Consider the following 27,655-nt stretch of genomic DNA (forward strand, 5'->3'; position numbering starts at 1 on the left):
GACGAAGGACATTGCGGCTTCTTCGCTTTCGCATGTCCGCTAGCGCGATGTTCTTGCCCGCAAAGTTCGGATTGTTCTCGTACATCGGCACCGTCAGCGGAGTTAGGCCTAGCCACGACATCGAGTAGAAAGCTCAGTTGCGATGTGCGCGGCCGCAGTGCCCGATGTTTAAGAGTACGTCATGCTCGATTGCGAGTTCAAAAAGTTGCCCCGCGGTGGTCTTCGTCATAAGCTCCGAAGTGCTGATAAGAAGAACCTAGCTCTAACAGCGGGTCCAAAGAGTACGTTTGCGATGTTCGCGACGAGTGCGGCGCGCTATCGTAATCTGATGATTGTGCTTCCGCTTGCGGCTGCCAAACTAAAGCGTTCTAAATTATCGTCGACCCGTGAACACAGAACGAGTGCGAACGCGTCACTAAGTTGCGCAATTTTCGACAGCCGCGACCTCGCAACGCACAAGCAGCAGACGACGATCCCGCAGCGAGCATCACGGCAGAAGCAGCCAATCGGAGGCCTTGAATTGAACTTCAAACATGTGCTTTTTGTACGCTTGTTACTGAATGGAGGAGCTAGCTGAAACGGAGAACTTGAACGCGGAGAAATGCTCTTCATGACGAGCCCAGAATGGTGGCGACCGGTTGCGCCGTTGCCGAGCTATAATTTTGAAAAACGCTGTCTTTTTTTTGCTATTTCCGCAATTTTATCCAAGTCGGCAGACGCAAAAAGAATTTTTATAGCACTTCTACGTAGTTTTCAGTGAAGATATTTTGAAATCATATAGAAAATGGGCAACAAAAACTGAAAATGCGATTTTCCATAAATCGCTTTTTTTTGTCCCCCGTTAAAAATAAGACCATGTTTGTGACTCGTAATTCTCTCTGTTTATAACAGACCCATTAAGCGTTTACATAAAAGTCTGTTGTAACAGTACTTGGATTTTACATACTCCCTTTACAACAGACCAAAATCCTCTTCACTATGAAGGTCTGTTGTAATGAGGTTATACTGTATAGCATAGCCATGTCATGAAGAGGAGTGATGTGAGGGTGAGAAAGAGGGAAAGGAGGAAAGAGTAAAGCATAGCATAGTCATCTGTGGTATAGCGTAGCCATGTGTAGTGTAGTGTAGTGTAGCAAGGGGCGGGAAGGGGAATGAGAGTGAGGAGGAAAATGAGGAGGGAGAGGGTAAAACATAGCATAACCATGTATACCACAATACAGCAAGGGGGCGGGAAAGGGAAGTGAGGGTGAAAGGGAGGGAAAAGAGAAGAGGAAAAGGAGGAGGAGAGAGGACGACATTGCATCACAAATGAAGGCTTCCTTTCCCCGCAATGGACACCGAGTAGGATGCATGTTTAGAATGTCAGTGCGCGCTTGCCTGTGAACGCCAGCAGGCAAAACACGTACTGCTCCCCACTTCCTAACGATTTTATGTTGAGTGAAAGTGCATACGTTTTTATTCAATATAAATTTGGTATTGCTCATTTGGGCAACAACCAACAATAAAAATATTAACAAGCAGGCGCTATCGCAAGAGCGCGTGGTTCGTGTTGCGTGCAAAGTGTGATACTTTTTCCACACGAGTGACATTTTTGTGAAACACAGCATTAAGCTATATAGAAAACTTCGCCGGAAATACTAACTTGGAATAATTGTAAAACAAAAATAGCACGTTAGAAGCACTAGCTACATTAAAAGCTAACAGGCAAAATATAATTAATACGTGCTCACATGAAGACTACGAAATAATTAATATTGTGCCAGTTATGGGAAACGAACGGTACAGTTCTTGCTAGCTCCATTACTAAACACGACTAAGAATACTTTTTTAGTAAAAATATTGAATGATTTACGAAATGTAACTGAGCAGGACACCATTGACATAGTTATACATGCTTATACTCAATTTTGTATATTTTTTTAGCAGCTGACGTATAAAAAGTGTTGGTTGTATAGTAATATAGTTGGTTAGTAATGACAGCTTATGGCAGCGCGCATAAGAGCGTCCCTATCTTTCTTTCTTCCCTTCTCACGAAGCACAAAAGCTCTGTAAAACATAACGGCTACGAGGAGACCTAAAATAGACATTTTTCCAAATATCGCATTTACACCACACATGTGCTTGCATACTGTTTATTAGCATTTTCAACAGCTACAGCAAGCCAGTCTCTTCCGCCGAACAAGTTCATAACGTTTACACCGAGACGTTTTTTAGACGCGAGATGACGTGGTGTCGTAAACGAGCTGCTAGATTTGAAGTACGCGCGCTTTCACTTGATTGGGCCAAGCGAGATCACGTGGCCTGCCGGCTCAAGCACTGATGTTTCAGCGAACACCTCGCGTCACGTGATTTGCCACCAGCGGAGCCGGAATCCTGCTTAGAGCACTGCATGGGCCCGGGCCGACCCGAAGGCCTGGCCCGGGCCGACCCGAAAGCCCGGGCCCGGCCCGGCCCGCGGGCAGGGCCGGGCCGTCCGCAACGTTTTCCGGCGAGCCGGGGTTGGGCTCGGATTTGAAAGGGCGGGCCCGGGCCCGGGCTTGAGGCTGCAGGCCGGACTCAGGCCCACTCATAAGGCCTAGGTTGGGCCTTCAAGCACACGCGAACGTTGTGTATTGCATGGTCTAAGGGCCGGACTCAGACCTACTCATAAGGCCTAGGTTGGGCCTTCAAGCACACGCGAACGTTGTGTATTGCATGGTCTAAGGCATTCTGTGCCAAGCTGAAGTGACACGTGCAAAGAGCTGGCTCTATAGTAGAGCTTAGAAGGGTGAAACCTTTCATCTGGAATAGCATCAAGTATGGTGTGTAGCAGCTTGATTATATAATTATATTGTACATGGCGATTACGTTTCCGTGACGACGTTAGAGTATATGAACGATTTATATTTCATCTGCTTTTGGTGGCTGTTCACCATATATAACGTTAATGTTTTTCATCTTGCTGGATCAAATTATTAATCAGGAGGCTCTTTTAAAAAATTGTGTAATTGAAAGTTTCCAACGCGAGTGTAGAAAAGAGCATTAAAGAAAATGTCCCGGGTTTGCTTCTATCCGCTTTTTCATGTTAGTTGCATACTTCTTTTAAATAAATTTTGTGGCTATGTTTTACTTTCACTATACTGTTATTGTAATGACTTGCCATGTGCCATATAGGCAACATTTCATTTATGTTCCTTGGTGTTTACGTGCCAAAACCACGATATGATCACGAGGCATGCCGTAATGGGGACCTTATTATTTTCGACCACCTGGAGTTCTTTAACGTGCACCTAAAGATAAGTACAGGGGTGTTCTTGCATTTCGCCCCCATCAAAATGCGGCCGCCGTGGCCGCGGGAATCGCACCCGCGTCCTAGGACTTAACAGCGAAACAGCTTAACCGCTGAGCTACCACCGCGGGTAAAGCAACATTTCGAAGCATGTACACACCGGATTTTCCGTCCGATCGCCCGCTACAAAGCGCAAGGCATCATTAATAATCATCATCAACTAATATCCTCTAGAAGAACTTGTTTTTGGGCGAGCTGGTCTCTTTCCTCTGGCCCTTTTTCATGTATCTAGCTTCGCGCCAGTTACGATATGTTCAGCAAAAAATCCTCTAGCGGGCCCGGGCCGGGCCTGGCCATGAACACGCGCGCCCTGGATAAGTTTAGTAATGAACGCCCGGGTTAGGGCTGGGTTCGGTCGTGTACGCCCGGGCCCGGGCCGCGTCATGTACGCCCGGGCCCGGGCCGGGCCCAGGCTTGGAACCACAGGCCCGGGCTGGGCTCGGGCTTGGAACCACAGGCCCGGGCCGAAAAATCAGGTCCGTGCAGTGCTCTAATCCTGCTGAATGTGCGCCGTGTGCGCTCCCTGTTATCTACATGACCCTCTTACGCGTCCAGGTGCCATCGATTGATCGATTGAAATAAGTTTAATGAGGTGCTGAGGGACGCGCCCCAAGCGCGCGGTGGGCGACTCCTACGTCGGGACCGTCAGGCCAAGCCTGTCGGCCAGGAGCGGGCTGTGGATGGTCGCCTCCCACCTGGCCATGGAGGAATCGGGGCTTGATTTAACGCACCCCTAGAGCATGTGTGCTAATGTGGACTTCTCCCCGCATGCCGGGCAAACGTCATCCGGATAGTTCTCAGGGCATATTGCATGTAGTGTACAAAGATTCGGGTATGTCTCCGTCTGTAGCCGGAGACATACCCGAAGCGCCTGAGGCCGATTGAGTTTCGAGCGAGGAGGAGGGTATTCTCCGCGCAAGGTAAAAGTGCTTCGTAATTTCATTGTACGTAGCGGGCACGTCCCTGCCGTCCAAAACTTCGTCCTCGTCAAGCCCGATGCCGGCGCGGCTGCGTGGGCAGTCTCGTTGAGGTTCGTAGGGACACCCGCTATTTGCCCGACATGTGCGGGGAACCAGATTAGGGAACTGTGTTTCATCCTGTCGGGTCCGACACTTGCACTTGCTGTACACAGTAGTGGTGCTTGCCCAATTTCTGTGGCGCATACCCACCTGAGGAGTTTACCACGACAGAGCACAAGTTACCGATAGGTTAAACAGCTTAACTGTAAAGAGCATGAAGACAACACGTGCCGGTTCATAATGATGACAGTCTTTGACGAACAGCTTAAACAATTTCGCTGTTAAAGCGGTATTCAGACGGGGGAGAAAGGCGGCCGAAGCAGCGAAGGAAACTAGCGTGCTTCAAGTGTCGAGCTGCGACACTTGATAGTTCGCGCTCATCTTCTGTTTGTTCGTTTAGCGGCGTCCCTTGAGCTCGAGTGACTTTCGTACGCTCCGTAACATGAGCGCGGACATCACGGTGAAAGCTCGAAACATCCCTCTTCCCCTCATCACGAGAAAACCGCGCGAGCAGACAGCGGAAGGACAAGGTTCTCCCTGCGCAAATATAAGAAGAAGCGAGCTCGCGACGACTTTTAAATCCACCCGTCGCGCTCCTCGCGCCATTTCGCTGGTAATGAAGAAACGCTTATAAGCGCCTGCCGTCTCTGAGACCTGCCAGCGGTAAAGGGTGTGCAGATAACACTCGCCGTTAGCTACCTGAAGGATCTGCGCTTTCTGGCGTAGTGGTTAGTAGAGCTGTGCACGGGCCGTATTTCCGAGCCCGAGCCCGGCCCGGGCCCGCTGACTTTGTCGAAGGCCCGCCCGAGCCCGACGGCAAAGGGCTGCGAGCCCGCCCGGCCCGGCCCGACGTACGAAAACACAATCCCGGGCCCGGCCCGGCCCGGCCCGGCTTTTTGAAGGTTCGCTGCGAAACCAAAACATCGTTTTCCGTCAATTTGGCATTTTATTGAGCATATCGAATATGATCAAACGACACACGACGAACAGTCTCTATTACACAGATTTACAAATTACAAGTAGACGGCCTCATCCCAGCAACAATGGAGTTCGCTCGCCAAAGCCGTCACGTGTATGGGGTATGCCCATGCAAGCGTCAGCTTGCACGAAGGCGATCTACGTCTGGTCGCTGTCGCGTGCATTTTCACTCATATCTAACGCGAACAGTCGCGTGGCGCCATCACTAGCTCGGGTGGTGTTACTTCTCTGTTTGTCGGAGTGCAACAGAGACAGTGCTTTACCTGCTCCCCTTTTGTTTAAAGAAGCGAATGGAAAGGAAAAGCGGTAAAGGGCGGTCGCGGAAAAGTCGCTGCATGCGTGCTGGAAAACAATTCCCGCTCATTCCCTATATTTCGGGCTTGAGTCGGGCTTTGCGCCGGGCCCGAGCCCGGCCCGATAAAACTGCAAGTAGCCCGAACCCGGCCCGGGCCCGAGGTGAAAATGCGTCGGCCCGCCCGAGCCCGGCCCGCGGGCCGGGTCGGGCTCGGGCTTTCGGGCTACCCGGAGCCCGTGCACACCTCTAGTGGTTAGCATCACGCGCTGCGCGAACGAGAGGTCGCTGGTTCGATTCCACGCTTCGGAAGCATTTTTTTGAATTAATTTTCTTTGGGACTTTGATATATATATATATATATATGCGGTGCATGACGGTGGTGACAGCGACGGCAAAATCCAGCCGAGACTGTCCATATAATTGCTATCGCAATAAAAGTTAATTAACAAGTTTTTGTTAATTAAAATGTAACTTTAGGTGCGGCAAAGTATTTCCGCCTTGGCGTAGAGTTCGTCCGCGAAAACGACAGGGGCCTGACTGTCATACGCTTTTTATAAAAAATCTGTAATGTCCAGAAAAAAAAAAAAAGCACTGTAAAACTGCGGAGGGCGTATAAAGAACGGAAAGCTTCGCGACTTCGGCCCCGCTTAGGGGTTCGCTTACGCATTTCGCATGTATGTCAACGTAAGTGCGTGTAAACGAAATACTACTACTACTACTACTACTACTACTACTACTACTACTAATAATAATAATAATAATAATAATAATAATAATAATAATAAAGGAAACTGCAGCGGACTTACCGGCCATCAGAAGCGACAGGAAGAACCTCATTTTCTATAAAAGAAAAAAAAAGGCAGAAATGGGCATTAGTGAGGGCCAAGGTATAATCAAACAGGCTGCATGAACTGGAACAAAAGCTCTGGCGCAGCGGCATACGGTTTGTAAACCCGGCAGTGGATGCTCGTGTAACGCCATTGACTCAGTATATTGCAATCGCTTGGTCGTTGTACCGTCAATTCAGGTGAATGCGCTGCCTGTACACACAGGGGTTTATCAACGGTGTTCGCGAAGGCGCCCGTTTTGTGAGGCGCCCGTTTTGTGAGGCCCCTAGTGCGCACTTCAACTACTAAATGCCCACTTATTAATGTGTATTGTTACACACACACGCGCGCACAGACACACGCGCGCGCGAATGGTACCGGTCTTTGATCTAAAGCAAGTGTCGCATGGCCTCCAAGATACACAACGCGCGCTCGCCATCTCGGAGGACATGAAGAGTCTCACAATGCCTCACAGATGGCAGCACATTATCTAGCGTTTGCTGTTTGCTTGATCAACGCCTCCTCTAGGAACCCGGCGTTGGCTTGATACGTTTTCCGCTAGATGGACATAGTTGTCCATTTTTAGAGCTGTTTGAAAGTTCGTGTGTGTTTTTAGCGGCGATGGCTGCACTATCCCGGCCTTTTTCGACGTAGTTTGATGGCCTCCCAAATGCGCCTACAAATCGCCGAATGGGCTCGTTTTCGTCGTGACACCTGCCGAACAAAATGCGTTAAGGAGACTCCTTCCACTACATGGCATTTATGTAGTGTTTTTTTCCGAAGCTGCCGCAAATATCATCGTGGCTTTGTGGTAGGATACCTGCTTGCCACGTGAACGGCCCGGGTTCGGTCCTCAATGGAACTGAAAATTTTGCTTTTATTTTATTTGCTTCTTTCTCGATTCTTCGCTCACGGACGATTTTTCGCTCACAACCAACGGTGCCGACACCGACGCCGACACCGGAACTTCTGCGACACGAGCTCTCTAACGCTATCGCGTGACACTCTGTGGAAACGTGATTATCGAACCTTTGGTGCACTGACGCAGCCAGGGGGGAGGGGGGGGGGTTTAAACTCTCCCCCAACCAACACCCAGAATTTTAACGCGATAGCGTTAAAGAGCTCGTATCGCAGAAATTCCGCCGTCGGCGTCGGCACGGTTGGTTGTGAGCGAAAAATCATCATCTTGTCCGTGACCGAAAAATCGAAAAAGCTGCAAATAAAATAAATAATAAAAATGTTGGGTCCGAGTGAGAATCGAACCCAGGCCGTCTGCGTGGCAAGCAGGTGTTCTACCACACAGCCACGCCTCTGCTTGGAGCTGCACTGAAAGTAACTTTCATGCTTCCCAAAAATACGCGTCCTGTATACAGGTGTCACAGTACGAGATGTAATATCGCAGTAATATTGCGTGGTACAAGCGTACATTGCCATTGGTCGTCACACCATGTCAATATCATAACGACTTGGTGGTTTAAAGACAGCCAGCCATTACAGAAGGCACATTACTGCGCGCATTCCTTTAAGACCACGTAGTGGGTGCAACGCAACTTCGAAAACGTTTCTCGCGCATAATTGCCCCTGGTTTAAAGCATGCTACCCATTACATAAGGCACGCACCTTAGTGCGCGCATTCTGTTAAACACTCGTAGTGTTCGAAGTGCGCACTAGGGGCAGGATATCCCTATCGCGTTCAACTCTTAAAGGCCAACTCCGGCGATTTTTTGGCCATGTCAAAGTAATGGTGCTTTTATGTTCCTGAGACGCTCCTGTTACGGGCCCGATAGCAGAAATACTCAGTAAATTGGAGAATAATTTTAAATAAGCAAAAAAGCGCAACACCGAAACCGAAACCCAACCGAGTGTGCTGTCTACGTATGACGTAGATGTTGTTACGAACGAACTGGAAGTCGTGCAAGGCATGCCGGTCACGCTGGCGCCGAGTATGAAAACTGTGACAGCCGGGACGACCAGCGAAGCGCCGGCCAAACCAACGCTGTCTGTCGCCTTGTGCACAGCAGACGCTCGCTGTAGCGGCCGAAGCGCCGAAGTTAGCGGTGCCCTCGGCTGCGTCACTTCCGCCGCCTTCCCAATACTGACGTCACAGACGCAATGTTGCCAATAATTGTGGGAAGCCAGGAGGGCGTTTGCAGACAATCTTTAAAATTCATTTGCAAACAATCTGCGCATGTCTCAAGCCTGTAATTTGGCATAAACGACGGAAACGTGCAAATGAACGTACCCAGCGAATTTCATTGAGATCCATCGACCTCGAAAAATCGCCGGAGTTGGCCTTTAAAGGCGAAGCTTAAGCGTCCCCCCAATTTTTTCAGTTTTGCATGGTATATAACACGCACACATACAAACGCACGCACGAGCATACATAAAGTATGGTCCCCCCCCCCCCTTTCCACATAAAAAAATTCCTGGCTACGTTCCTGCTCTGGTGGTCCCTGCCACCAGAGCAGAGCAAAGAAAAAAATGTAAGGTGCAACCAGAAAATGGCGGCGCGCCTGCAGTTCAGCTCTGTGGTACTAGGTTGTTTCGTTGAAAGCTTCAGTATATACTCGTTTTGTGCTGAATTAAGAACTACGCATACTGGGAATTAAGGGTTCATCGTTCCCAGCTAAAATATTACACTTAACTGATCGATGACGTCAGAATCGGATAAAGCGTGCCAGGACGTTCCAAGTTTTTACCTGAACCAGTGACAGAATGTGTCTATATGGTAAAACCAACTATAGCTTATGCGCCGATGTGATTGAATTCACACATTTTTTTGTAGGTGCATTCTGCGAGCGGCTGCATGCAGCGCATGGACAACATCTAAGGTGTACTCTTCCGGGAGGGCTTACTGTTTTCCCACTGTGGAATACATACGTTTAAGTTTTAAAGCTAAACATTTTGACAGATTTGCCTGTCTGGTTGGGTTAATTAATTAAGACTTTCAAAGGGCTCCAACAAAAAAATGGTTTTATTTCCCGACGTTTCGTAATCAACTCGATTCCTTCTTCTGGGGGAGTGACAGCGGAGGTGTCGAGTTGCAACTTTAACTTCTCTTTCGAACCAGCTGGGGAGAAGGCTGGTATGCGCGTCTTCTTTGGTGGTGAGAGTGTTGAGGAGGTTGTGGTTGCCGCGGTTGCGTGGGATTGATGGGCTGGGGGCGGCCGGGGACGGTTTAGTTTACCCGTGACTTTGTTTGCATTGGTTTTCTTGCTGTGGTTAGTCCGTGAATGTATACCGACGGCAGGTTTCCCTTGCATCGGTTCAAGTTGCCTTCGGTGTTTGGATGAACCACGACTCCAGTAACAGCCGTTTTTGCTGGTTAGTTTCTGTTAGGAATTCGCTCGGAAGATGCCGACCATATGATTGACTTTGAAAAAACCGATATTCTAACAACAGAAACTAACCGTGTATAGAGATACGCGCACATTGAATATTGGTACAAAACCACTATGTCGCTGTCAGAACAATGATGATAATCATGATTATATGAACGCCACTTTGAGACAGGCTGTTGCCATACGTTGCCAACTTTCTATTGTGCATAAGTATTTAAATACCCGTGTGACATAGGTGGTGTGAGTAGCGTTTACTACCGCCAAGAAAGATAAAGTAAATGATTTGCTGTATCAGTGGCGTAACCAGGAGGTGGTACACCGGGCCCGTGCCCCCCCCCTCGCCCCCCCCCCCCCCCCAATGTTTTTCTCTCATGGGATACATAGCACAAAACGACACTCGACCACACTTACGTGCCTGCACTCCATGTCGGATCAAGGGAGTGCCCCCCCCCCCTTCCGCAACAAATTTCTGCCTACATCACTGTGCTGTATTAATTGTCAACAAGCATCCCTCTTTTCAAAAGAACGCGTACCACCTTTTGAGTGCACGTCGCACGGATACAAGCGTCATACTTGCGTTGATGTGATGCGAGAGCCACCGACTCCGTACACTGTTTCGGAATGACAATGTATTAAGGCGAAAGCCTTAGATGCCTCATCAAACGCGAAAAGCGACCATTGGGGTCAACGCGAAGTGATGCAAACAACGAATCTCATGTAATGACATCATCATATAAAGTCATCATGATGTCACAGATCGGCAGAACTTATGGCGACATTATGACGTCACGTAACGTGATGCAAAACGACGATGTCATCACACGACATCGTCACATGGCCAAAGTTGGGCCGACACTGGAGGCCGTACAAAACCATGCCAGGTGCAGAAAGCTTGCAACGCCTCTGATCTCAGAGGCAGTGAAAAACCATGATAGGTGTAGAAGGCTTTCGATACGATTGAATGAGATGGAAAAGAAGAAGAAAGGAGATAGCTTTCGCCCTCGAGTCGTCTTAGGCGAATTCATAAGAGACCATATTATTATTATTATTATTATTATTATTATTATTATTATTATTATTATTATTATTATTATTATTATTATTATTATTACACTTTTGGCCAGAACCTCAAAAATTGTAGCACATTAGTATACCAAATTCCAAAAAAGGACGCATATTGGCGAGCAGTATGCAAGCAAACACTTGCATACATTAGTTCATTAGTAAAAAAATATACAGAAACGTCAAAGAAGCAAGTGCCTTGACGCAGACAAGTACGCTGGCTCCAGCGGAAACCTCTCAAGGATTTTTCACTTATTGCGTCACTAACACATTCCGATGAGTTCGGTGTGCTTCTAAATTCAGGCGATAAAGTCAACCTAATTTGTGAGATCTGCTGCCGACAAAGAGAGAGAGAGAGAGAGAGAGAGAGAGAGAGAGAGAGAGAGCGGCTCTTCGTTAAGAGCAAAACAGCCTTGCATGAATCGTTCCATCGCCACGGCTATAGTCGGGCTAACTCAACACAAGAAGACCTGATCCGATAGTCGGGAGCTTGATGGCAGCATCTTCCTCCCTCTGGGTTCTGCAGGGTTCCAAAAAGAAAAAAAAAAACGAAGAAAATCTGGTGCAATAGCGCTTCTTTCGCGGCAAAAAGAGTCCGCGCTAGGAAGCTCAAACGCGAGTCTCTCTTTTTTTTTTTTTTTTTACTGCTCGACTCGCGACAACGCTCTTGCCTGCCAATCTGGTCTTATCGGCATAGCAGAGCGAACCGCCGTATCTGCGCGTCTCGCGCGCCACTCGCTCTGTTTGTACGGGGCGAATTCCTCACGCAAGATGTCATTCCTTCTTTTCTTTCCCCCAGCCTTCGTGTTCCGCTGTTACGCCTGCCATTATTCACCGTGCCGCGTCGTGTAATATAACCGTCGTCATACTTTACAGCTACGTTGCTACAATGAGCGATTATCAGTTCATTATACTGCTACGAGCCTGTGCGAAAGACAGCGAATGAATAGAGAGAGAGAGAGAGAGCAAAATGAAAAAAAAAAAAAAAATGGAAGAAACAGCGAGCCAGCTAGGGAGCTGTTCAGTATGTTCGAACCCTTTTCGACAAGATTGCATTCTTTCTAGCTTTTACATCAATTATCCCACGGTAAGATAATATATATATATATATATATATCGTGAAAAGGAGAAAAAAATGTGCATCCATCTGGTTTGTAGCACTAAATCAGGTAATGAACGTTTACTGTGTAGCGAAGCCTTGGAACTTAGGAATGGGTTACGCTCTCCAGCGCCTTCTAGTGGGTCGTCCTCTTTGGCTTCTCCTGAAAGGAGGCAGCTCATGCTGAGAGTCCGTACTTTATCGTGACTGTCGCCATTACGTATTGTCGCTGAGTGCCGGCAAATAAACACCATTAACAAATGATTTATTTTTCACAGTATACAGCCATTCCGGCGTTCATTATCTTCATCTTGTTCTTCTTCTTTTTCTCCTCCGTCGGCTCTTGAGCCAAGATTCCTTATCTTACGGGTTGCCAGGGAAGGTCCGATATACGATCATATCGCATCATTGGATGCGATGTTTATAAAAAAAAATTGACGTGGTCTTTACTTTTAAGGTGTGTAGAATGGAATTATGGAGTCAGGCTCAATTGGTGGACTCTGCGATTTGAAGGTTGCTTGACGGAAACAGATTTCACATGGTCGAACAACGTTTTTCCCCCCATTTCGCGTCCAACCAGAAATAAACACCGACGTCTTCAATTTTTGATACCTCAGAGTGTGCGATAATTTCGGCAGACGAAGTCTATTTAACAGCGAAGCTGTCCTTGGTCGAGCCTTTCATGTCCGGGGTCCGTGGTAAAGCTTGTGGGCATCATAAACGGGTATGCGCCACAGACATTGGGTCAATCCCACTACTCACCGTTGGTCTACTAGAAATGAAGGCAACAGTTGCCAAACAAACGGGTATGTGCCGCAAAAATCTGCGCGGCCTATTGAAAACTATCATCATGCCGTCAAAATGGGAAGATGCTATTACCAGCTCCGGACTCGAAGCACAACTATGGGCAGTCCAACGGGCCCGCGACGCAGCAGAGAGACTCGGTCTTTCTGTTCTGACGTGGGAGCGGCCCGCAACGTGCTAGGGTGCGTTCCGAGGGACCGCAATAAAGTTTATTCATCCATCATCCATCCATCATAAACGCGTATTGCCACAGAAATTGGGTAAATACCACTACGCACACTTCCACTAAAAAGGAAGAAGGCAACAGTTAGCCAAACAAATGGCGTGCGCGTTACCACAGCCACACCACAGTCACGTGATACTTTGTGGCTATAAAAGGTGGTGGCTATACCACCACCTCAAAGCTCAGCAAGGAATGTTTAATAAAGAGCAGTGATACAACATATCGGAGCATCTTAGGCGAAGGCTTCTTTGTAAACCTGTGTATAAGAGCGGTACGGTCAAGATGCCATAAAACTACCACCTCAAAGCTTAACAGAGAGTGTTTAATAAAGAGCAGTGACACAACATATTTGAAAGACTCGCAAAACATAGAAATGCGTTAGCCTGACGAAGGGAACGCCATCAGCTTCGCTGTTTCGTCGGTGTCCGCGAAGCGGAGCTGGTTGAATTTTTTTTCTGCTCAGTTCTTCATGCTTATTCTCGAAAGCACTTTGATCCCGCCTGTATTTTGCTTTATTTCTGGACAACTATAAGCTGCGACAAATGACGTAACCTGTTAGGCTTGCAGGATAGGTAAGCATACCACCTCTCCCTCGCCTTTCGAAGTTGCATCAAAATTGAGTTCTCACGTTAGTGAAATCGGGGTCCTGTTAAAGTAACGCAGGCAATCGTAAGCCACTTTATCGTTTAAGAAATATGACACAGTACTCTCGCCGACAAGTCGTGCCACACTTTGTGCATAATTCCATAGCAAGGCCTCACATCTGGTGTGAGCCTGTTTTCATTTAATCTCAACACCCCAAAACCTTTTATGGCGCTAGCCCCTACCGACATTATATTTCTCAAGAAGCTCACCAAAATTCTCCCCCAGGGAACCGGAAATTAAGCGTTCTATCGAATGTTATGAAACCCCAATAGAATGAAGAACTCAGATAAAAAGGAGGTAATGATTCAAGCTAAGGGTTGTATACGATACACATGATATCGGAGCCTAAGTTTAGTTAAAGTAAGGGCCAATCAACTGTCAGAATAGTTAATGAAGAATAACTCAATGAGTTCATACAAGAACGGAGTGCTTTCGTCTGGGCTTGTGCAATCAAGATGGCGCATACCCACTACAGAACAGTCTTCTTTCACCCAACATTTGATTCATTGAAACGGGCGACGGTGAACATACTGGTCATAGTGGCTTGTGCGTGTACACTGAAGCTATTGAAGTCGGCGACCGAAAGTTAACTTAAAGTCTACCCAAGTGAACCAAATTTCACCAAACGATAGGTGCTAGCGCTTTTAAAGACTCCTAAACAAAACATTAAGGTCGCCTAAAGTCCTTTTATCTTTTCTTATTGACATCTAAGCTGTTCTTGAGGTTATTCTTGTTGGCAACTTGAATTTTATATGAATAATGTAGAAATAATCAGTATTTTATACATGCCTTCGGAAAATTGTCGCAATATAAGCTGCGTCACACTCCACAGTGAAGTCACTCGCTTGATTAACTTTAAACTTCATCTTGAATTGAAATCGCGCGTTTGTTTGATAGAGCCAAAATTTCTAAAGACAGTTGAACGTTTGACGTTTAATAATAATGCTTGTCTTTTATGCAGTATTGAAACGCTCCAACTATAAAGTTCGGAAATTGACAAAACGATTAGTGTTTGCAGACTAGTTCCGAGGAATACCGCAAAGTGACGAAAGGGTAATCCGAGGGAAAGTTGCACATTTGTTTTACATTTTGAAGCTACATCTGTGCCTTTGCCTCTTACGCTAATATGTTCATGGAGCAGCAACAGACACATCGATCGTCGTGTTGCATTGGTGCCGCAACACGCACGCACGCACGCACGCACGCACGCACGCACGCACGCACGCACACACACACACACACACACACACACACACGCACGCACGCACGCACGCACACACACACACACAAACACACACACACACACACACACACACACACACACACCACACACACACACACACACACACACACACACACACACACACACACACACACACACACATGCTGGAAGCGTACGAAAATGAATGATCCGCTTGCCGTCAGTCAGCATTGGAAACGTACAAGGTCCTATCCCGAATGTTATTCTTGAAGGCCAATATCTTCTACATGGCCCGACTGCCTGCTCAACGCTATTGCAAAAATGATTAGCTACAGGCGCCCTGAAAATAATTATAAACTCCCCCCCCCCCCCCCCCCCCCCGTCTCTCTCTCTCTCTCTCAAACTGACCCTGATTAAGATAGGTCCCCTATCGAAGCCGTTGGAAATTAAATAAATTTCGCCGGTGTGCTAGGCCATTGTGCACACGTATAGCATATTCGCTCGAGCCCACTCATTTGCTCATTTTCCGTACTGTTGACGCTGTTCTCTCTCTGAACCTTATCGTTCTCCGAAGTCGTCAAGATAACACGTGACGTCCAGTTAGAAGTTGCGCCTTGAGAGTTCAACAGTGTCGTAGGGTGGAGCCTGACAAAATGGCTTTTGTGAAGCTTGTTTGTCGTCGATAAGAACGACCTCTAAGTGGCTTGACAAATACTGATTCTCCAGGCAGGAACGAAAAATGGCATATCAGCTGATTTGGTGGTTTTGCGCGCGATGAACTCCACGGGGAGTAAATGTTTCGCCAATAAAGATGCTTGATTGATCATGTAAGTTTAGTGACGTTGTACGTGCGACAGAGGCGAGTACTGTTTAGCGCGACCTTCGTCAATCACAGTCGCGAACTGCACGAAACTTAAAGTTGAAAAGTAAGTACACAAAACGATGTTAGACAAACGACAAGTCTTCTCTGTTTTGGGAATTAATTATTTTTAAATTCTTGCTTGCTAGCCTCGCTGTAGTAGCCTCGAGAAATATTATTTTGGCGCTAATTATGCTAGAAAAAAAATTTCAGTATTGGAAGAAAATGTTTGTGAGTCTATGCAAGGCAGCTAGCTGCCTTTTCGCTCAGTTGAGCACAAAAAAAAAACAAAAAACAAAAACAAATCTTTGCTTCTAAGAAGCTAAAGTTAGTACCACATACAGCAATCGAAAGCAAGTTTTTCTAGATATGTTTGTGAATTTATGGACAGGAACCTACAAAGCAGCGCCTTTGTACGTCCATACTTTTCGTCTCCGCATTCTTTCTTTGCGCTGCAGAGCGATGCGCAACCCATATGCGGAATTCGTACTGTTAGCAGGTCGGCTGCAGCAATAGACAACTACCTTGGCTTGCTAACACAGTGCAGAATGGCAGAATTCACCAGTCTCAAACTTCATGGTTGACTTCAATGCAGTTAATGATATGTCATCATCGTTTGCGTTGCGTTATGATGCTCACAAAACATGCCAGTTTTAGTTGCAAATCTGGCATTTGAACGAGCTGCCGTTAAAAATTAAGTTATGCAGTGAAGCAACAACACCATTATGCTAGGATTATGTCTTATGTGCTTCCGAAGCATAAAGCGCCTCTTGTTTCTTAATATAATAGGCTGGTCGGGGGTCAGTTGCGAATTCTTTTAGGTAAAAGACGAAATGGAAGCCGTTTCGGCCGATGACAACGCATATTTCAAGCAGAACGTGTTCTCACCGAAATACAAAGAGATGAGGAAAACCAAGCTAAAAAAACATGCTAGGAACGCGTATCGGCAGCACAAAAGTTAACGTAAGTATTCTGTGGTATCCATTGTTTTTCTCGGGCAAATGTTTCATTTGGGGCCATAAAAATTAGACACCAAACATAATTTTTCCCTTACTGTAGACCCGTTAATTGGACGTTGTCAAACCGGCAATGTCTGAGCTAACCCGAGCCTCTGTGCGCGTTATAGCGTTGAGCCCACGCCCATTCCAATGCAACCGGCATGGAGGCGTATGTAGGTGCAGCCGGCGGCACTCTCTTTGTCTACAGCTTTCTCGCAGAAACACCCCTGAAGTTGGCAATCAGTATCATGAGAGCGGTAGAGGAAAACCTATTTAGGCAAAAGCACAACACGCGAAACGGCACAAAGAAGACCGCGACCGTTACAGGGACGTTTGAAAAGGCGGCGGCTTCGCGCAATGGCGCTGCTGGTACCGCCGATACCCGCGTTGCGTCCGTCTCACCTCAGTTCTTCCGCGGCGTCTTCAGTCTTCCCAGGAAGTCCGTTGTATCTCCTCGGCTCGTTTCGGAGCCGTCCGTTGGAAACACACGCCAAGCGTCGATGGTCACGTCCGCGAGCTTCGAGAGTTTGCCGCTTGCAGGTGGAGTCTCCGACAGAAAAAAAGGCGCGGCACGCAGCAATCCGGCGCCGGGCACGTTTCGCGCGGGCTCCAACACTGCAAATGGCGGCGGGCGTAGTCCTCGAACTTTAGACAGTCGCTGCGCGCGCTCGCTCACCGTTGCCCCGTGGACGCTTATCGCGAGAGTGATAACACCTAAGGTTGCCTCCTCCTTTGTGAGTGTGCGTATATGTCAAGAGGCGCGTACGAACATACGCCAAAGCCGGCGCTGCCCGTTTCTTTATAAGGCGGTGTGAAGCAAGGTCTCTAACCCTTCTGACGGCGGTGACTCGCGAAAGGGGGGGCTCTGATCCCACCTCGGCCACGTCGTTCTTTATACAATGGGCCTAACCGATACGGTATCCGGGTCTCTGGTCAAAGCCGATCACACGAAGGTGAGACGTCGGCGTAGGCGACACGAAGTGGGATGATGCTACAGCCGGGTTGTAAAGAATGAGAGCTGGGCTCGGTCTATTATAACGCTGAGTCAGATATTTACAAGTCGTAAGATACAACGTGTACGCGCGCCCGCAGTCACGCGCGGCGTGTTGTTTGTCCTCATAAGGCCACAATCAAACGCGTGCCGTGGTATGACACGTCCTGCCAAGAAGGCAAGCGTGAGGAAAGGAAACGGCCGGGAAACACTGTAACCGGAACTTGTTGCGTGAAATACTGCTATAATCCCACAGACACATGCTCTGCACTATTTCATGGGGAGGTAAGAATCATAATGATATTGCAATTAAAGGGTTAGGTCAGAGGAAAGAAATAAATTACTGACCGCCTTCATAACTGAAAGCCTGAACGATGACCATGCAGAATACACTCGGGAAGTAATATGTGTTTTGCAATCGTTCTTCTTTTCTCTCTTTGTATACTTCTGGATTGTCATTGTATTTCACTGTCACGGGAAACTGTATTCTGCTGAGCGCAAACAAGATTTTTTTTATTCGAAAGTTTGCCTAACGGTATTCACAATTTTAATGGAGGCCAGTTCCCGCGATATACATCAACAGTACTCAGTGGCTGGACCCATGGAGCCACGAATCATAAGTCCGGTGGTCTCGTTGATGAAGGCCCACTGTTTGAAGGACTTATTGAAATTAACTTTAGCTTAAAAAAAAAAAGACGTGGCTAATCCCGAACTTTTTTATTCATCGCGCTTGAACCGGCCATGCACAACGAATCAAGGGCTGTTTGCAGCGTGTTTTTTCAACATGGCTGTAACAAAGGTGATCATGAATCAACCTATTCACCTGAACGTAGCTCATTTCGCACATTCCGCAATTTATAATAGAGTAAGTGCCTCTGAACGTGACAGTGGGTGGGAATGTGAAATCCTCCATGACGCCTCGCAAGATGTTATCTCTATCTATTATCTGCTAGGCGTTATCCTTATAGAATCAGAAACCGGACTGCCTTCGCCGACACTCTGACATTCATAATTCATATCGCAGAAATGTTCTCCTAAATAACGGAAGTATCCGAAGTGAAGTACACTATGAATAGAGATGCTGGTACCTGCGGCAAGACGCACCGCATCAAAAATTGTGCTGCGAAAGACAAGGCTGTTTTGGTTGGTGTTCTGCGAACTAATTTAGTAGGTGCGGCGTGAACCCAACTTGGACGTCATGAAGTTCATTATGACAGCACTTGTGCACGTGGTCTAATGTAACTTTTTTAGGGGCGAAGCTCCTCTTAGTCTAACCTTGTCACGTCTCCGTTGTCCGGCGTAACCACCTTTGCAAACTGCCCACTCCTTCGTCTTTGCAAACATCCCACTACGACCCATCACCGATCCTTTGCAAACTGCCCACTACTTCGTCTTTGCAAACATCCCACTACGATCCATCGCCGATCCATTACTTAGCCGACCATAAAGCCGTTATAATGAAGGGGGAACGGAAGCCACGTCTAGCTACCACTTACGAATAATAAAATTTCTTGTATAAATGTATACAGTGTTTGTCACGTCTTTGATGAAGTACTGGGCTATCGCTTTGATTACTGATGGGCGAAACCACTGAAGATTTCGCGGTGTAACCATGATTGCTTCAGGAGCTTCGCCCAAGCTCTTCGTCATTCACCCGTGGATATGCTGTCAATTTTTTTCTCTTCCCTTCCACGTTACCTCAACATGGCAGCGGAAGCTGTGCTTGTTGAGGGCCGCGGTCACCCTTACTTGCTTACACCTCACGTCAGCTGCACTTAGAGCTAGATTCAACACCCTCGGTCTTGTTCCGCTCGAAGTGGCTCTGGCTTGGATAGTATTCATTTGACATATCTTTCAAAGCCCAGCATAATGTATTCAGATGTATACCCTCGCAGGACGTTGCGGCGCGGGATAGGGATTTAACATGTTTTCTTTATTCCAATTTTTTCGCTCAGGAACAACGTGTCACTCGTCCATTTCCAATGACGTAAGACGCTGGATAATTAGTTCAGACTTGATGTAGCTTTGCACTCTCGCATAATTCTGGAAGCCAACCATCTTTGCAGCGCTGGATCAAGCTGTCATCGTTGGGCGTGCGATGACACATACTACGAAACACCCCCTACAGTTTATACACAGCACAACTCTTACAGAATACATCCTCCTTGCATGTGACAGCCCATAATGGAATAAAAAAATTATATACGAATGTAAGGGTGCGATGCACATGAATAAGTGAGTGGAAGTATATTGCAGAGACAGTTGAAATAAGTATCTGTATTTTACGATGTTTCAACACTGCGTCTCAGAACAATTGTCACGTTCCGGTATATTGTTTCTGGAAGATATTTCTTATTTCTGAAGTACCGATCCTCACGAGCATTTTCTACACGAAGCTGTGGCGCTCCATGCTGACACGACTATACGTTACACCCTAACGCCACAATTTTGCGCAGACGAGACGAGCCTTAATGAATCCATAATACTAGCGAACACGCACTACAGACTACACAGAACGACACAAGACCACCGCTAGGTTGTCCTGTGTCGTTCTGTGAAGTCTGTGGTGCGTGTTCGCTGGTATTATGGATTTATTGTTAGTACCAACCATGGCTCAGCTAAATGCGTTAACGACACTTACGCCACCTGACCTACGAGCACGAATCCAAGTAGAGCGCATCCCACGTAACATGAACCAACGCTACCGCCCGAAAGGGCGACAAGCTTGAGCTGCCACCCGACGCAAAAGTTTGGGGGACGCAAACACGTACCAAAAACAGTAGGAGAAAAACGCCACGGTGGGCACAAGCATCACAGAGGCAACAGCTATCCCACGTCAAGTGCATGTTATAGTTGATACCACCGCATTGCGCCGTAGTATATAAGTGAGGATACTTCACCGCATCTCATGGTGTATGGGTCGATAGCGCAAGTTCGTGAACGTCAGTAAACATATTTTCACCTTGGTAGTCGCCTGTCCAAGGTTTTCACCACTGAAGGCCGCTTAACTATAGCTTGATATAACACGTTGTTGGGCTAGTTGGTGCACTTCATTGAGGAAATATAGATGCAGCCAAAAACCGAACGAACACAGGAAACGGTGAAGAAGACAGGAAAGCGGCTGCTCCTGTACTCGTTAGTATTTGGCTAGATACATATTTCCTCAATTAACTAGCTTGTAACGCCACAGCCGAGAACATTACTTTCCGCCTCATCGGCATCAACGTAGACAATCTCGCAATTCCGGAGAGCCATCGGTAGTTAATGAGAGATGTGCGTGCGACTTATCTGTTAATCTCTAAATGCTTTTCAAACGAACGTGCACGCACCGCACAAACACATTTATTCTAGGACGAGTAATGCGTCCATACGCTGGCAAGCCATGCTACAGCATTTTATTTAGCTTATTTGTGATTTGTGTATCCCTTTTAAAAAGAGAATATAACATTTATCAGTCTAAGCAAAACAATTTAAACATTATGCAGTAGTATCACACTTATCGTTTTCACCCCGGGGTTATCACTAAAAAATTGCTATTACCGATCAAATTACCTTGATCTGGTGAGGCACGCTTTTCCTTTGTTTTTGCAGTTTTGCACCGGATAACTAAAAGCAGCATCACTCAACTGATAACTTTCTAGATAACCAAAAGCAGCTTTTAGTTATCTACAAAGTTATCAGTTGAGCGATAATTCAGAAGAATATCTATTCGATTCGACGTTGGAAATTTGTTTATGACATACATTCACATCTGACCCACTAAGGAAGTCGGGCCATTCGAATTCCTCGAACGAAAATTGGAAGCCCTTCAATAGTGGGCATGGACGCACGGCTAGAATGAAGTTCTTACGCACCTATTTCTTCGTCCCGCAGCTTCTCGGTACTATCATCTGCGGCTGGGTGCATGACGTCGGTCATCGAGTCGGCGACGTGTCCTGCAGCCGCGAGATTCTCCTGAGTGACGTGGTCTGGTCTATCCCGGTTCCTGCGGACGGCCTCCTCCAGTGTACCGGCGAACTACACGACCCGAACTACAGCTCTGGATGCATCACGGGCCTGCTACCTGTCGAAAATTGCCGTGCTTCTATGTGTACGGATGCTGGTTTCATGGATTCTCCAATACCAGTGATTGTGCACGCTGACCCCCCACTGTATCACCACGCATGCGCCCAGACGACCTTGCTGCTTGGGCTCCACTGCGCAACCGCAACGATGTCAACGCAGATAGCTGCCGAGTTAAAACCAGGCACATGGGACATGGTCGACAGTGGGCATGGACGCACGGCTAGAATGAAGTTCTTACGCACCTATTTCTTCGTCCCGCAGGTCAGTTGCTTTTCCAAGCTTGCATACTCCTGCTTTAAATCTGACGATAGATTTCTGATCGTGCTTCCTCCATGCCCTGGAGCAATTGTGCGACCTTTTTGTTCATTGCTTTTAATGCTGTGTGGTGACATTGAATGTAACCCTGGTCCTCAAAAAGATCAGCAATCTGAGGCACTTGCCGAAGTTTTAAAAACAGTGCGCGACCTAAATCAACGGTCTATACGAATGGAGGATAATCAAAAGTCAATGCTAGACACTGTTTCAGAGCTAAAATCACAACAGCAGTCAATGTCTACAGCGATATCTGATATTAGAGTGAGGCTAGAGGGTGTAGAAACCCAGACAACCAACTTCGACAAATGGCAGAGTGAACTGGGAGAACTTCGAGAAACGGTCGACCGTATGGCGAAAGAGTCTGCTACTATGCGCGCGCGGTTAGACGATGCCGAAGATCGCTCTCGTCGTAATAACCTACTTTTCTATAACATACCAGATATCGCTACTGAAACAGCGCCTCAATCAGAAGAAAAAATTCTTGACTTGCTTGCAAACAAGTTAGCACTTGGTATTACACGCGAACACATATCCCGTGCACATCGTATTGGTAGATTTTCCTCGAGTAAGGCACGTCCAGTCATTGTTAACTTTGAATCGTACAAAAGCAAGGAGCAAATCCTATCGAAACGTACAGAGTTAAAAGATAACAGAATTGCTGTTAGTGAGGACTATTGCGCAGCAACGCGTCACGCAAGAAAAAAACTCATCAACTATGCAAAATCTCGGAACGTGCCCGTCAAGCTAAAATATAAGAAACTGGTAATCAATGGTAGGTACTATAGTTACAACGCCAACGATGACGTTGTGTATGAAATAACATCGAATGATAATGTCAGTGGTTCCGGCGAGTCTTCTACCCGATATTTAAGGTCTGGCCGCGCGGTTTCGGCTGCACGCCGATAGCATGACGTGAGGGGCAAGTGTCCTGTTGAAAAAACAACAAAAATATCGGTGTTGCTAACTAACATTCGTAGTTACTTGTCAAAGAACAACGAACTGTGCAGCCTAGTAGATGACTGTGAAGCTGATATTATTGCTCTAACCGAAACATGGCTAACTTCAAAAGTATCAAATTCCGAACTGCTTCGATGCAACAAATCGTATAACATTTACCGATGTGACCGCACTAACACTACAGGCGGCGGTGTTCTGCTGGCTGTTAACAGATGTTATGAGTCTTTTTCTATCCCAATAAAGTGCGACATTGAATCTGTATGGTGTTGTCTAAGTGTTAATTTCAAAAAAATTGTTATCGGAGCTTGTTACCGCGCACCATCAAGCGATTCGTCATTTTGCGACAACCTGTACGACTGCCTCAACCAAGTGACAGTTCAGTTTCCGGCAGCTGAGATTATTATCATGGGTGACTTCAATTTCCCGAGTATCTGTTGGTCAGGATCATGTCCCTTTTCATCGCCTTCCTCATCCGAAGCTAATCGTTTCATTGAAGTATGCGCCGATTTCAACTTGCACCAGATCGTCAGTTCACCTACGCGCGTAACAAAAACGACGTCATCGCTCTTGGACTTGGTCCTCACGTCGTCTACTGATCTCCTCTCTTCTGTGGTTCACTCACCAGGACTAAGTGATCACAATGTTCTACATTTTTCTATCACTCTATCATTGTCACCATCCCGCAACCGTTTTAAAACAATCAGAGATTACAGGAGAGGGAACTTTGAAGCTATTAACAGTGCGCTCTCAACATTTTTAGATCAGTTTTTGACCAACTTCGACAACCGTCCGTTAGAGCTAAACTGGCAAATGTTCAAGAGAAAGGTAAATAAACTATACAATCAATTCATTCCTATTAAACAAGTTTTTTCAAATAACAAAGCACCATGGTACAACAGATCACTGAACCGTCTTTCTAACAAGAAAAAACGTCTTTTTCGCATTGCAAGGCATTCCCAATGTCAATATAAATGGGAGGCTTATAAGAATGCAGCTTCCACTTATTTAGCAGCATTGAAAGCCTCTAAGTATTCGTTTTTCCACACTACACTTCCTAACATGCTAAAAAGTAACCCAAAGGGTTTTTGGAGGGTATTTCAGTGTAACGATGCGCAAACCATATCTCTAACCACACCGAATGGTGACCCTGTACCTAGTCAACAATGTGCAACGATTTTGAACAATACGTTCATCCAGTCATTTTCATCCTCGAGACCCGATAATGAACTACCACATGTTACCCCTTCTAATTTTCCTCCAATGAACCCTATTATTTTTGAGCCCACTGGCATCAAAAAAATAATTAAGAACTTAAAGCTTAGCTCGTCTTGTGGAGCAGATGGTATCACATCAAAGTTTTTGAAAAATACCATTGAGTATTGCTCCATCATTTTTGAATACATCTTTTCACAATCACTTCGGTCTGCCTCATTACCTCAAGATTGGAAGATGGGAAAGGTTGTGCCAATCTTTAAATCCGGCGAAACTCATAATCCTCTTAATTATCGTCCAATATCTTTAACTTCAATCCCATGCAAAATAATGGAGCACGTCATTTTCACTCATCTAGTTAACTTTCTTGAAGATAACAATTTCTTTTGTAAATTTCAACATGGATTTCGCAAATCTTTCTCTTGCGAAACACAGCTGCTTTCATTTACTCATGACTTGCACACTTACTTAGACTCTGGCTTTCCCATTGACTGCGTATTTCTGGACTTCTGTAAAGCCTTTGACAAAGTAAACCACCTGCTTCTCTTGTATAAACTAAGCGTACTTAATATAGACCCTGCAATCGTCAATTGGATTCGAGCGTTTCTTCTATCTCGGTTTCAATTTGTCGCCACTAATGATAGCGTGTCTGACATGGCCCCTGTTGAGTCCGGGGTTCCTCAAGGGTCCGTTCTGGGTCCTCTTCTATTCTTAATTTATATAAATGACTTACCCAATAACATTTCCTCACAAATTGTTTATTTGCTGACTGACTGTGTTGTATATCGCAGAATAACTACTACCTCTGATGTCGCTAATCTACAGTCTGATCTAAACCACGTCCATAACTGGTGCGTCACTTGGCGCATGGAGCTAAATACTAAGAAATGTAAATACATGCGAGTTTCACGTTCTAACGCAGCGTCCTCAACATATGTAATTAATAACATCAATCTCGAATCTGTCACAGCATACCGTTACCTTGGCGTCCACATAACTAACGATCTGTCATGGAAACATCACGTCGAACACATAATATCAAAAAGTAACCGTACTCTGGGATACATAAAAAGAAATCATTTTCTCGCTCCATCTTCACTAAAATTACTGCTCTACACCACGTACATTCGTCCTCAACTAGAATATGCATCATCGGTTTGGGATCCGCATCAATCCATATTAATTAACGCAATTGAAGCAGTGCAAAATCGCTCTGTTCGTTTCATACTGGCAAACTATCACCGTACAGCAAGCGTAACAGAAATGAAAGCCATTCTTAACATCCCACCACTCGCCATTCGCCGGAAGCAAGCTAGCATTTCACTTTTTCATAAAATATATTATCACAATGCCACTCTCCGATCACTCTTTGTTCAACCACCACCATTCACATCCGCTCGTAGGGATCATTGTCATAAAGTCAAGGTCTCGTTTTCTAACACTGTCGCGTGCGCACAGTCATTCCTTCCCAAAACCACAGTCGAATGGAATAACCTACCATCATCTATAGTGAACATACGCGATCCAATTCTTTTCAAACATGCTCTGACCAACATGATCTAGAGTTGTAAAACTTTGCCCTTTTCCTCTTTTTTTTCTTTTTTTTTCTCTTCCTCTTTGGTGCTCTGAGCTCGTGCTCTTGTACTTTGTCTTCTTACCATTACAGATTCATATCGGATTTAGACAATCCAACGGTATGTTTTGTATAACCAGTGTTTATATCGGTTTTATCCTTTTCTATTTGTCTTTATTTTATAATGATACTGTACTCACTTGATTGATTGTTATGCTTTTTTTTTCTTCTCTCTTCGTATCTTGTTCCGTGTTACATATAATCGTGTACTTGACCCTCCCCTCTATAATGTACTTTATGTACCTTGAGGGTATTTCAAATAAATAAATAAATAAATAAATAAATAAATAAATAAATAAATAAATAAATAAATAAATAAATAAATAAATAAATATAGAATCTGAAAAGTCCTCGTGGTGAATTTTTGCGCCAGCAGTTAAATCGACCTTAGAATTTGTCTGCTATTTTTTAGCGTATTCTAAGCTAGACCGATGTATGGTTTCATTGTAACTGCAGCGCTGATGTGCGCATATCATTATTACATTTCATTTGTCGGTTCATTCAACCGCGTTTCCGCATAACGACCTAATCGTTTCGTTACGAAACAACTGGCGTGTGTTTCCTACAAGCGTTCGATAAAGACCGGTTGGAGTTGGATCGTATGATGCGAATATGTCGTGTTTGGCTTCTAGTGCACAGCTTCTATGGGGTATCCTATATGACCGATAAACATATCGAAATGCACAAGGTCAGCACTTGCCGTTTGCAAGTATACAGATGCAGCCGAGACCTGAGCGAGTAGCGTTAGAGAGACCGGTGACGCTTGCGAAAGCGACATTTTGATCTACGCAATGCCGCATGTTTGTTAACTAGGTCGTCATTGTCGGCTTAGCTGCAGGCGCAGTTGCAATTACGGGTGCCTCTGCATACTCGAACTGTTGCACAATAGTGTGTTCTTGTATGTCAGGGCTTGTCATTTTCGGCGCCGCCCATGTGCCCGTTGCAATACCGTCGCTTACACGGTATATGTTACAAATACCTGAGCGGCCGTAGATTTACGTACAAAAATCACGAGGAGGAACTGTGGCGCTGGCGTCTATACGAGAGCTCTGCAAGTACGGTGTTGTTTGAGCCAGCATGTGCATTAAACAAAGTATATGAATTTGCCTAGTATTTGTCCTTCCGATTTCAAGCGGCTTCGCGAATTCGCACGGGATTGATAATCCGAAGAAAATATGACGATATGAATGCAACACTTACACATATGCGCAAAAGGCTAACGGAGTATTTAGAGAACTATAAGCGTACTTCAAAAATCTGTAGATTTCTGAGGTCTGCGTGCCTTCGATCATGATAGGCTTTAACAGCGCCGCCTGCTACCACTGCTCCGTTTACGCAGTTGCTCTGTTTGCGTTTGTCTCTTCAATTTAGAAAGAAATCTTGAGATTTGTGTGTCTAAACTGCCACATGATTGTGAGGCACACCATAGTGAGGGGCACCGGAATAGTTCAGACTACATGGGGTTCTTTAACGCGCACCTAAATTTAAGTACAATGGTGATTTTGCATTTCAACCCCATCCAAATTTTCGTCGCTGTGGCCGAAACCGAACCCGAGTCCTCAAGGTTAGCAAAGCAGTACTTCAGTCGCTAACTAAGGTACATGTCGGTCTATGCTCGTCTCCCTTTATCTCTCTCGTTTTATTTTCGCACCCATTCCCCCGTGTAGGGTAGCCAACCGGAACTACCACTGTTTGCTCTCCTTTCACTCTCTCTCTATTTCGGTCTGAAAAGACAAAGCGAAGTCACTGAAAGTAACTTCTCGACAACGCTTGATGTGACGTCGGCACGAAATTTCTAACAAT

At 46.0% G+C, this 27,655-nt stretch overlaps 1 protein-coding gene across 1 annotated transcript in view; it reads right to left on the reverse strand.

The window, feature by feature from the left end:
• Window positions 1–17,285, reverse strand: part of LOC119386896 (uncharacterized) — a 64,245-nt gene extending 46,960 nt beyond the window's left edge. The window contains exons 1-2 of the mRNA XM_037654173.2: window positions 17,082–17,285; window positions 6,427–6,460 (exon numbers count right to left, since the gene is read on the reverse strand). Coding sequence (XP_037510101.1) covers window positions 6,427–6,457 — 31 coding nt within the window. The 5' untranslated portion in view covers window positions 6,458–6,460; window positions 17,082–17,285. The remainder of the gene's footprint in view (window positions 1–6,426; window positions 6,461–17,081) is intronic.
• Between the last annotated feature and the right edge of the window lie 10,370 nt (window positions 17,286–27,655).

The sequence above is a fragment of the Rhipicephalus sanguineus genome, chromosome 3, assembly GCF_013339695.2.
Source record: "Rhipicephalus sanguineus isolate Rsan-2018 chromosome 3, BIME_Rsan_1.4, whole genome shotgun sequence".
Taxonomy (NCBI): Eukaryota; Metazoa; Arthropoda; class Arachnida; order Ixodida; family Ixodidae; genus Rhipicephalus; species Rhipicephalus sanguineus.